General features: G+C 41.5%; 1 protein-coding gene across 4 annotated transcripts in view; it reads right to left on the reverse strand.

Moving 5' to 3' along the window:
* The window catches only part of BICC1 (BicC family RNA binding protein 1), a 284,594-nt gene that overhangs the window by 256,734 nt on the left and 15,371 nt on the right, over nt 1-12,489 (reverse strand). For 3 of the 4 annotated variants that reach the window (XM_058543410.1, XM_058543409.1, XM_058543411.1), the window contains exon 1: nt 4,509-4,761. The exons of the other annotated variant lie outside the window; for it this stretch is intronic. In XM_058543410.1, coding sequence (XP_058399393.1) covers nt 4,509-4,698 — 190 coding nt within the window. In that variant the 5' untranslated portion in view covers nt 4,699-4,761. Of the gene's footprint in view, nt 1-4,508; nt 4,762-12,489 lie in introns of those variants that run through there. 4 annotated transcript variants of the gene reach the window in all.

Raw genomic sequence — 12,489 nt, forward strand, 5'->3', positions numbered from 1 at the left:
GAAAATGGTTATTATTAATTTATTCAGCACTTCGTATGTGGCCAGCACTGTGATGTTTTACATACATCTTTCTTCTCCTAATCGTCACAACCACCTCAGGTTGTAGGCACTATTATTAACACCCCCTTTTAGAAATGGGGCTGCAGGTGACAAACTTTCCCAAACTCCCTATTAAAAGGTAGCCCTAGATTCACATCCAGATCTGGGCCAGAGCCCTGTGCCTTTAACCACTAAGCTTCAAAAGTGATTTGATTTGTTCTTGTTGTTTATTAGCCTTAATCAAGCTTTAACTAGAAAACTATTAAGCTGAGCTCTTATTTATCTTCGATTCCAGTACTCCCCCATTTTCATATATTTTTGCTTCCTACTTCTCCCTGCTCCCATAAAAACATCTAAAAAACTATCTATTCACCAAATCGTAAGACAGTGTTTGCTAAAGTCTTCCGAACTAAAGAGATAACATAATTGCTGCTCTTACTTTAATCAATGATGCTTGATAATCTGGTTTTGTGGCTAGTTCTGCTACTAAAGGAAGCAGCAGGAAATGACCCCCGTTGTGCCTATCATTGTAAAAATGCAACATGGTTTTTAAAGTCTTTCACAGCAATATCCTAAAAGCCCACCAGATGTCAACCTCAGTTCCTGAAAATAGGCCATTTCTTCCCTTGTAACATTTCCTCCTCTCTATGATGAAACACAAGGGATTCAGAACTTTGAAAATGCCTATGCTTCTAAATTTTATGTATGAATTTTTCATTGTATTGCACACATAGGTTTTTCAACATAAAAAGAAAAGTATAACGTGGGGCTGGCCCAGTGGCACAGTGGTTAAGTTTGCACACTCCACTTCAGCGGCCCAGGGTTTGCAGGTTCAAATGCTAGGCACGGACCTATGCACCACTCATCAAGCCATGCTGCAGCGGCATCCCACATACAAAATAGAGGAAGATGGGCACAGACGTTAGCTCTGAGCCAATCTTCCTCAGCTAAAAGAGGAAGACTGGCTACAGATGTTAGCTCAGGGGCAATCTTCCTCATGAAAAAAAAAGAAAAGTATAACAGTGAAAACATACAAATTCCATGTTTGCCTCTCAGGACTCTGGCAAACACCAAGACTGGATTTCTAACTCTTTTGACTCATTTATTTCCTTCTTTCTCCCAGACTTTCTTCTATACCACTCTCCTCCCTCTTTACACACCATAACTCACATTTAATTGACTTACATGAATCAACAATATTATCTCACATGAAGCATGAAATCTAAATTTTGATGATCAGTACTAAATAAATTAAAAACTATTTTTCTTTATCATTAAACAATGCTGTCCATGGTATCCATTCCAAGGCTGACCAGACCCATCAAAAACCTAAACTTGAAAATAAATTCCCATTTACAAAACCACTGACCTATAAAATCAATAATCTTCATACAGATTTGAACAAAAATGTCAAATTCTGCATGACTGTTCTAAAGTAGTTATTAGACAAAAAGAAAAAGTAGTGATTGCCCTCTACATTTTTGGCCCAGTGGTTTTTATGTGTATCAATTCTTTGACGATTTAATGATCAGTCAAGAATGGTATTTCATTTCTTTGACCACTACCCTACTGCCCATATTTTAACCTCACTGAATTTTTGGTCCATTGCGTAAAAGAATTTCTCTACTAATAAAAATACAACCCATTAAAGATTAACTTGCCCCCAGGACAGTCTCTCTGGAAACAAATTCCAAGCATTATAATCACCAATTTGCACTATGTAGACTTAAAGGTAGATAATCTTATTTATCCTGATTTAAATTGGAAACCCGCACATATTTTAAGGTGACTGTAAAAAGAAAAATGGCAAATCCAAATTCACAATAATCAGAAACCCAACCAGGCAAATACAGACTTTACTTGCTTGGCACTTTTCAAATGAAAAAATTTCCACCGAAGAATATTTAACAATAATAGAATATTTGTTGACTTACCAAACTTCCTACCTTGGTCTCTATCTATTTTACTTCCGCAATTATGAAACTGCAAAATGCTTTTGTTCCCTAAATATTTAAGTATATACTATATGTCAGAAATTGTGATCAACACTTGAAATCTTTTAAATCCATGCTGCAATATTTATTATTAATAATAATAAAAGCAACTGACAAATATTAAGCTCTTATCATTTACCAAACAGTGCGGCAAGTTTTAGCTTATTAGGCATTATCTCTTTTAATTCTCACGAGACCCTAGGGTCCCAAGGTCCCACAGGGATTTGTACCTAGGTCTGAGTGCTTCTACCGCCCACACTTGCTACACCCACCTGGTAGAAAGCAATGAGGCACATGATTATGCTTGGTTCAGAAAACTAGTCTTACTCTTTCAAACATGGTGGTTCTACATAATCTGACACCAGGAAACATGCATCACAAAACGCCTTGGTACACTGTGCACTGGGTTCTACTCTCGAACGTGTTCCAAATTTACTTTCTTAGAAGGCATAATTCACTTACTGGTGATTTTGGAAAGTTAATCAAAGCACTGTGTTCAATCATTAAAGAATTCTTTGGAGTTGAATGCGAATACTTCATTATATATAGGTTGTTGAAGAAATGTTAACTCTGTTAAGACTTTCTGCAAAAGAAACTTTATCACTGCAAAGCAATTTGAAACCATGTAGTGTCAGAATACCATACCTACAAAGGGGACAGCCTTCAAATTTAAAAAGTGTCCCCACTCGTATGTCATTTTATTCTAAATGAAAATTAATTCAAAAAAGAAATCCACCTCTAAAGCTCAGGTTATGCATGAGGGCTTCCTAGAAGCAAACATCACTTGTCACTTACACGTGCACAGGCAAAACAGGTAAGCAAGACGTAGTATTAGTAGGAGATCCATCTTTCACATCACTCCAAACTCATGTAGAGCACAAAATCGGAAACTTGTTGAATGGATGGGTCTGTGCTCTGTCAGTTCAATCCAAACAATCTCACAACAATATTTTTCTGAGTAAATTTAATATTTTGTTTTATAATCAGAAACTACGCAAAAAGAACCATGGAACAAACGAAATTACTAAAATGGGTTACTGAAATGCAACTGGGGCTTTAATTTCCAAATCCACTTTGCAATATTCTTATCTGAACAGTTCATCAACGAAGTAACTCTCCTAGAAAGTTACACAATATAAGGGGGAAAAAAGAGACAGAGACATGACAAGCACTGAGGATGTTTATCAATAAAAATAAGCAACAAGGTAGATGAGTTTGAGGCTCATCCAGAAACGCCTGCCAAACACTCCTGCTATTTGTTTCCACCAAGTTATTGTTTTGGAAAACATGTTGTTCTCTCTTAAAATAACCTGCTTAATTGTTCTAAAAAGCCACTACAGTTCCACCAAGGGCTAAACGGCTCCCATACTGTGATGCATTGACTGATAAAGTCAAAGCAAGTTATGGGTAAAGCCACAAAAGAAAGTTGGAAAGCTCCAATCCTCTCTTGATATAAGGACACTAGCTACTGAATGAATCCACCACGGTGTCCTTAGTGAAATGAATGTCTGGTCCTCTACAGTATTTTAAGAATGACAGTCATTCAAACTACCTTATTTCTCTGTATGAGGGAAAGGAGCCACACTGGTGGCTACAGGTAGGCTGTAATTAACATTTTTAAGGAAGGTCAAAATGACCTTGGACAGTTTGGCATTCACTCTGAGAACTCCAATCATCTCATTAAAAATCAGCATTTGTTTCCACTCGGATATGGTTAAAGATGTTATGCCTGGGAAAGTCCCAGAGAAACAAGAGAGTTAAAAAAAATCCCAAGTTGTGAAAGACAAAGTCAGACACTTATAGTACACGAAGATTTTTATGAACTGAGCGTAACTCAAGATGTGTTTTATAAGCCTGTCAGGAGACGAACACACACTGTCCTCCAACCCAGCAGCATTGCCGGGACACAATCCCCACGCTCTGGCTGCTCACCCCCATCCTGGCCCCTCTTACTCCGGGTGGAGGCTGGGGGGGCGGGAACTCCTGTCTTAAGCCATGACATCTGCAGAGCGTTTCCCAATAGGGAGACAAGGCCCCTCAGCTGGAGGAAGTGGATACTGACCAGAGGAGAGAGAGGGACAGAGCTAGAATTCAAGGCTGCCAAGGAGTGGGGAAAGTCACGCATACTTTGTGCGGGCTGAGTGGGTCTGGATGGCACAGCCCAGGTGTCCGGACAAAAGTTGACATCTCCAAAGTCCAGAACGCAACTTGGGCGCGCCCGTACAAACTCGGCCTTGGGCTTTCCTGAAGCCGGTCAAGTTAGTACAGCGTTCCCGGTGCCTGGAGACCCGAGAGGCGTGGAAGGGTGGGGAGTCCCGCGAGGTCTCCACTCCCTGGGTGTCCTCCGGCTCCGCGGGGGAGGGGACCGGGAAACGCAGTCGGCTGTGGGCCAGAGTGGCGGGCGCTAGGGCGGGGATGTCCGGGAAGAAGTTGGGGGCGCCGTCAGGGAGTCCGAGAACGCGGGGGGATGCCTACCTTGTAACATGGCCTCAAGTTTCTTCCTGTCCACGCGAAAGCGCTCCTCGCTCCACTCGGGGCTGTGCAGGGGCGCCCCGGCGACCAGGTCGTCCTCGGAGCCGGGCATGGGCGAGTCGGTGCTGCGCTCGCTGTTGGAGCCCGGGTCCGACTGCGCCGCCAGGTAGCCGGGCTCGCCCTGGGCGGCCATGGTGGGCGCGCGGCGCTCGGGCTCCGGCTGCGGCCGCCCCTCTGCCTGCGCCGCCGCCTCCGCTCGCCCGCCGGGCTCGACTGGCTCCCCGCGCCGCGGCGCTAGCTCGTCCCCCCGCAGCCGCCGACGCCGCCGCCAACGCCGCCGCCACGGAGCCCCCGGCGCATCCCAGCCCCGGGCGCCGCCCACGCCGCCCGCCGCCCCGGGTCCCGGCCCCGGTCCCGGGCCAGTGGCTGCGCCGCCCCCAGCCAGCAACGCCAGCGCGGACTGAGCGCGCCGCGCCGCCCGCGCCTCCATCCGCAGGGCTCCGGCGCCCCCTCCCCGCCCGCCGCCCCGGCAGCCGCGCGCTCATTGGCCCGGCCGGCCCACGGGGAGCCGCGGCGGGCGGGCGGCCCTGACTCTGGCACACACTCGCGCGCACACTCACCACGTACACACTACCGCTCGTCTGCACTTACACAGATAAGTCTTGTCCCGCACACATCCTTTCAGAGTGCTTCAAACACAGGCGCTCGCCAAGTTCAAGCACAGCGCCCTTCTGAACGCCCACGAAGTGCCCACACAATTCCCCTTCTATTTGCATACACACACTACGCCCTAAAACAGCCGCAGTCGGTCCCAAAAGTTTGAAACGGGAGGAGGGAGAAAAGAGAAGGCTTGCGGAAGAAAGAACGTCCACCTCTCTCAGACATATCTGTGGTCATTGCTTACATGCAGTTCATTCCTCCACTAAAGGTTCGAACCAGATCGCTCTTCTCATCCCAGCAAAGCGACCAGCAGCACAAGAGGCTTACTCTTTTTATTGTGAGGAAAGGGATGTTTTATCTTGAATGAGGTGAGGAGCGAGTCATTTTCTGTGTGATTCTCAGGGAATAGACTCAGCTGACTTAAAAAAAAAAAGGAGGGGAAGAAAGAGGCTCTGAGATTGCAATGGTGGTTAGCTGGCATCTGGGCCGGGCTGTCTTGTCAGGGACTGAGGGCTCTTCTCTGCTCTCAAGGTTAGTCTTTCACAAATGATGACCAGCAAATGAACCTCTGATCCTACCTGCCTGGGGCCAGCCCACCCACTACCACTCTCAAACTTGGACTTGAGGCACCAGGGAAGAAGAAACTGGCTTGCACCAGGAAGGCCTTGGAACTCTGTTTGCCTGGTTCACACTGATTCATACCCTCTTTTGTTTTTTGACCAAAAGTGCAAAGATTTTTTTTTTTTTCTTTTTTTGGAGTAGGGGGGTGAGATAGCAGTTTGTCACTGTGCCACAGAGGAAAGCTTACTGGCTTACAAGGGCCAAGCCATGTCATTGGCATGGGCCTGTGGATAATCATGTACTATGCTTAAGGTTAATCAAAATTCTTATAGGTTCAGTTGCCTAGTTAACAAGAATTGACTCTGTGCTGGGTACTGTGGGGTAATTGACAGATGAGGAAACTGGGACTGTGGGAAGTCAAGTGACATGACTAAGGTCACACAGCAGCAGATAATGGAGCCAAGAATCCAATCCAGGTCTGTGTATCTGACACACAATCTCCACAAAACCCTGCCTTGTTGAGTGGAGAACCCTCCTGCTCAGAGTCACCTCCTGAAGAACCAGCAGCAGAGGAACAGCTTAACTGCTTGGTTCACCACCATGTGTTCCTTCTCTGAACTTATTAATTATTGTGGAAAGCACTAATTTAGTACCCAAAGAGGTTATCAAGGAGCCTTCCATCAGGGATGTTTACCCTCTTTTTCTGTCAACAAATATTTGAGGGGAAACCAATATGTGCTGGATGCCGTGTTAGGCCCAAAAAATAGTGACTAAAACCAAATACCATCCTTAGGCTCCTGGAGCTGACATTCTAGTGAGAAAGATAGCATGTTGACCATAAATAAATCACTCAGAAAAATATAAGATTGCATGTATATTAAGCATTACAAATAAGAGACTCAAGATATGAGAAAACCTATAACGGAGTAATTGGATTCAGTCAGAGACGTCAGTGGAGACTTCTCAGAGAAAGTGACTCTGGAGCTGAGAACAGAAGTTTGAGAAGAAACTAACTGGGCAAGAAAGGAGAGGTAAGAGCCCTCCCTGCAAATGATCATTTGGTCATAATAATATCCCTGAAGGTAGATATTACAATTAGCCTTGTTTTCTAGTTGAGGATACTGAGCCACAAGAGGTAAAATAACCTACCAACGATGCACAGCTAAGTTGTAGAACCAGGATTTGAGCCCAAGAAGTCTCCCTTGAAAATTAGACTTCAGATGCTCTATGCTTAACCACTAAACTATATTGGCTCTAATAGGATCAGCATAAGCAAAGATCCTGTAGTTGGAGGAGGCAGCATGCACTCCTCCAGTGGAGGAACTAAAAGAAGACCAGCATAGCTGGTATAAGGAAACAAAGAATTAGATGGTGCTAGCCGTGGCAGGAGAGGTAAGTAAGGAGTAGAGCATGTAAGCCCTACCAGCCAAGTTAAGGAGTTTTTGTCTTTGTCTTTAGAACAGAAAGAAACCATGTAGAGGCTTTAAATAAAGAATGATGTACTTAGATTTGTATTTTAAAAAGATGAGTGTGGCTATAGCATGGAGAACAGATCAAGAGACAAGGATAGAAGTAGTTAGACCAATTAATTAAGAGACTATCCAGGAAATTTAGATAATAGATGCTGGTAGCCTACCTAGAGTGGTGAAGATGAAGAGACATGAGAGGATTTGAGAAATACTTTGATGGTAAATATCACCAACTAGATTGGTAATGGATTGGATATGGGGTGATGGAGAGGAAAAGGTCAAGAATGACTCTAGGGTTCTGGCTAACATAATTGGAGAGAGATGGGTACCATTAACTGAAATAGGAAACGCTGGAAGAGGACTGACTACACTGGAGGAAAGAGGGATTTGAATTGGGCATATTGAGTTTGAGGTGCCATCGAGACCCCCAAGAAGATATGTCTAGCAAGTAATTGGAGATATGGGTCTAGAGTTCAGACAAGAGATCTTGGTTGGAGATAAAAATGTGTTATTTATTTGTTTATAGGTGGTAATTCTAGCCATATGCATGGATAGGACTGTCTAGGGAAAGAGAAGAGAATTAGAAGAAAAAAGAGGGAAGAGCCTTTCACAAATTCTAACATTTAGTAATCAAATAGATGACAGTACAACGGAAAAGGAGACAGAAAGATAGTAAGAGAAGAAGAAAAAAACAGAACAAATAAAGTTTGTTGTGTAAGCCAAGGAAAAAGACTATTTCAAAAAGGGAAGTGTGATCATCTTTGTACAAGAAGGGAGGTCAAAAATTTTTGATGGAGGTCGCTGGGACCTCAGCAAGAAAGTCAGAATGGAATGATGGAGGAGTGAATACAGCTAATGAAATGAGGAGTAAAGACAACAATTTGGGAAAAGTTTGGCTGAGAAGGGGAGGAAAGAGCAATAACTGAAGAATAATGTGGGTAGAGGAAAGGCTGTTTGTTGTTTATTGGCTTGGTTGACTGGTAGGTTGGATGATTGATTCAATGGGTGAGGTCTGAGCCCTGGAAAAAACACAGGAAATGGTCCAATTGACAGAACTTGAATATATAAGAAAAAAAGAGGAGGGATGGATATTATAGGGTTTGAAAACATGAACAGACTAGATTCCAAGACATCAGTAGAGGAGAAACAGCTCATCAGAAGAAGAGATGGGTGTAAATATAGGTTAGTTTGTAGGCCTCATTTTTAGAACACAAGGGAATCCCATCTGATGGCTTTTATATTTTCCCAAAAGAGTAAAAATCAAAGTTACCTGTTGAGAGTGTGGGGGAAGTGTGTGTGTGTGTGTGTGTGTGTGTATTTAGAGGTTTTAAAATAGCCTTTTGCATCTGTAAAAGTATGATTTGGTACTGTTGAGAGTCCAGTTGATGTTGGTAGTCATAAATTTATAATGGGATCAGTCTGCTTGTCCTGACTTTCGCCGCTAGTGCTTCTTGGGTGCAGGCACAGAGAAAACGTAGGAGTCCTGCCAAATGGATGAAACACCAGGAGATAGAAGGCAATGGAGTAGTGCCTGATGGAAAATAATTTCCAATTTCCAAAATAATTTCCAAGTTTATACCCAGTCAAACTATCAATCAAACATAAAGACAAATTCATTCTTAGCTATTAGAGGTCTCAAAAAAAAAGATTATTTTCCTTATATTCTGTCTTAACAAGTTAGTGAGGATCGTGCGCCACCAAAACAAGGGAGTAAATCCAAATGAAGAGAAAAACATGGAACATGGAAAACAAGAGCGCCAGCAAGTGATAGAGGCAAAGGGGCTCCTCAGGAACGTGGTGAAAGGAGAACAAAAATTGGAATAGGTCAGAAGTGTAAGAGTTGAGATTTCTTCTAGATTAAATAGATAGAATTCTTGAAGAGTATGAACATATTCAGAGGAGAGTAAGATAGCTGACAGAGACTTCAGGGTTAAATTTGTGATTGGTTCATAGAAAACTATGGTACAAAAAATAAACACAATAACTCCAAGTATAACAAAACATTAGGCAGAAAAGTCAAAGTAGTCAGAATATGCTACATGGCTGAGCTGTAACTAGTATTTACATAGTTGTAATTACGTAAACCATGAATACTGATCTAACCTAAATTATAAGTATAACTAGATTAGGAATTTGGAGGATTGGGAAGTGAGCATGTGTGTGGGGGCTTTCGGGAGGCAGTGGTAAAAAAGTGAAACCTCATCTGCTTTAGGGGAACATCAATACGTAGATAGTGACTAAAACTTTTTCAAAATCCATAAGTAGCAATATACGCATGTGATTTGGAGATATGGAGGTAAAAATAGAATCAAGCTACAAGTGTTGGAAGTGGTTGCCTGTAGGAAATGGGAAATGAAGGGAAGGCATATGGTACTTCTGGTTGCTATACAAGTCTTCTAGAACCATTTGATTCTTTAAACCATATGGATGCATAACTTTAATTTTAGGAAAGCTAATGAAGTAACACATGCTTCTAATACCATTATTGAAATGGTGAATAAATAAGAGGACCTTGAATTCACAACTTCTGAGTCCTGTGCTCTTTCTACAAAAGTTGAACCAGAGTTAGAATAATTGACAATATTTTTGTTTCATTAAGTATATTTGCTTTGTTTGTCTTCATCTTCCTATATCATTCAAGAAAAGAATAATTTTAAATTCACTCAAAAGTATAGGAACAGGTCAGATGCCAGGTAATCAGTTTTGTAGATTTTTTTTAATGGAGTAAGGCTCTCCAAAAGAAAAATCACTGAGAAAAATTTAAATAACTACGATCATGTTAAATCTTCAAGTTCACGAAATATGAAAATCCATAAGATATTTAAAAAAAAGAAAAACAGGAAGTGAGTGTTATCTTACATTTACCTTATAAATACATGTCTAACTTTGATTAGTGGTCATCTGATGAAAAAACTTCTCTGAGAACATTTAAAAGTAAAATGGATTGGTGTTCTTTTCCAGGCACTCAATTAGTTTCCCTGAATTAGTTTTTTCTAAGGCCAAAACAGAACTATTGATCCTGAACTTATGTATTTTTGTAAGAGTTTCAGAAGTTTATATTAAAACTACTTTTCTATTTTAATTTAAAACTTGGCATTTCGATTATGTTTGAATAATCTCTATGTGTGGCCAGATATTATTCTATTAAATGGCATACAAAGCTTTTGGCCGGCCCCTGTTTAACAATTCCACCTCATTCTTTTTACATTTCACACTCCAACAACACTGAACAACTTGTAATTCCTGGTCTAGTCCTGCTTTCATATCTAGAGCTCCGTGCTTTGCAAACAGTGTTCCTCCAGCCTTCTCCGATTTTGTTCCCCTGACCTTCACAAACACCCCACCACCAGGCTAATTTAGGTTCTCTTTATCTGTTGTTTCCAATGACTGCTATGCTTATTCCCATTAAAGCAATTATCTTTGCATTTATTATCATTATAAGCATCATCATTATTACATGTCTGTTGTCTGAGTTCCTGAAGGCAGAAAATGTATCTTTACCATTGTGTCTCCAGAACCCAGCAATTGCCTGGTATAAGTTGACAAGCTTTTAACTATGTGCCTAGCAACTCATGTTTAGAAACTATTTTGTGATGCAGTTTGGATTATGTAACCAGAGAGTAACTAAGTTGAGGAAGAGTGTAAAAAGAAAAGTTAAAACTCTAAGGCTAAAATTAAAAGCACCCGATAGGTAGGAACATTCTCTTCTCAATTTGCAGCTGAGGAAACAGAAGCCTGGAGAAATGAGACGAATTGATTAGAGTGCCACATTATATGAAAATAAACTCAGAATCATCAGTGTTGAATCTGAAAAATTGTCTGGTCCAGTCCTTTTACTTTACGGTTCAAAAACTGAGAGCAAAAGACTCAAAAAAATAAATAAATAAACTTGTGCAAATATATGCTTAAAATTTATGAAAAAGCTGATTTACATCAAAGCATCATCCACAGAAACAATTCGTTTCATTAAAAATTTTTCTTTCAGAGCCGGTCCCGATGGCCTAGTGGTTAAAGTTCGGCATGTTGCACTTTGGTAGCCTGGGTTTGGTTCCCGGGCTCGGAACCACACCACCTGTCTGTCAGTAGCCATGCTGTAGTGGCAGCTAACAGAGAAGTACAAGGACTTACAACTAGAATATACAACTATGTACTGGGGCTTTGGGGAGGGAAAAAGAGAGAGAGAGGAAGATTGGCAACAGATGTTAGCTCAGGGCGAAACTTTCCTAGCAAAAAAAAAAAAAAGACTCTTCTCTTGAAAAAGAAAATTTTTTTTTCATTTTAACTTTTTACTGAGACTTTTTGGCCAAAAATCTACATAGCCATGATATGGTGCAGTGTATTTTGGAGATCAGTTTGCTCTTAAGTGAACATTCTAAAATCATATAAATTTTTCCCTGCAGTGTCAAGTTAAAAGAGCAGCAAAGTGGTATATATTCTATTTTAATGCCTTTAGAGTTGGTTCTAGGAGAAGGCTTATTGGAAATAAACATAAATGAAGTAATAAAGGAAAATAATCATATCATGCATAATGCCAATGTTTCTTCTAATAATATGCCTAACATTTTTTGAGTATTTATAATTTGCTGGACACTGTTAATTATCTCCTTTGGTTCTCACCACAATCCTATGAGACTGGTACAACTATTATCTCCATTTTAAAGAAGAGAAAAGCTAAGTTCTTGAGAGGATAACATGCCCGGAGACCCACAGCAGGGTGTGGTTGTGATTCAAACACGGAGATGTCTGACGCAGATGGTGTTCTTAACCATTACTGGGAGCTTTCTCTCCTCTCTGGGACTGATTACATGTAGGTAATGTTAGAGGTGGAAGGAGCCTAAGGCTTTTTGAAGCTGGTAGTTTTCACATTTAAAAAATAGAAACTGTCTTTCAAATAAATTCTAATGCAGAAAGCCCTTATAGAAAACTAATAACAGAGTTGTTCTGGTTGAAGAAGGACAGGGGATTCTCACTAGCTCAACCTTTTCCTTCCATAATCTCAGGGTTCCAAAGGCTCAGAAAGCTACTGATCTCTCTCTCTGTCTCTCTCTTCCTCTCTCTCTCTCTCCCTCTCCCTCTCTCTCTCTCTCTCTCTTTCTCACACACACACAAACACACACACACACACACACACACACTTATACCTGCATACAAATGAAGCATCTAGAGCCAAAGTGACTTGCCCAAATTTCACAGCTCAGAGCATCACGTCATGTTCAGGTTTTTATTGCTTTCCCATCAGAAGAGGAGGGGTTTTGTGTTTTCCAGAAATCAAGGGAAAGGGATATTTAGTTGCC

The sequence above is a fragment of the Diceros bicornis genome, chromosome 6 (assembly GCF_020826845.1).
Source record: "Diceros bicornis minor isolate mBicDic1 chromosome 6, mDicBic1.mat.cur, whole genome shotgun sequence".
Taxonomy (NCBI): domain Eukaryota; kingdom Metazoa; phylum Chordata; class Mammalia; order Perissodactyla; family Rhinocerotidae; genus Diceros; species Diceros bicornis.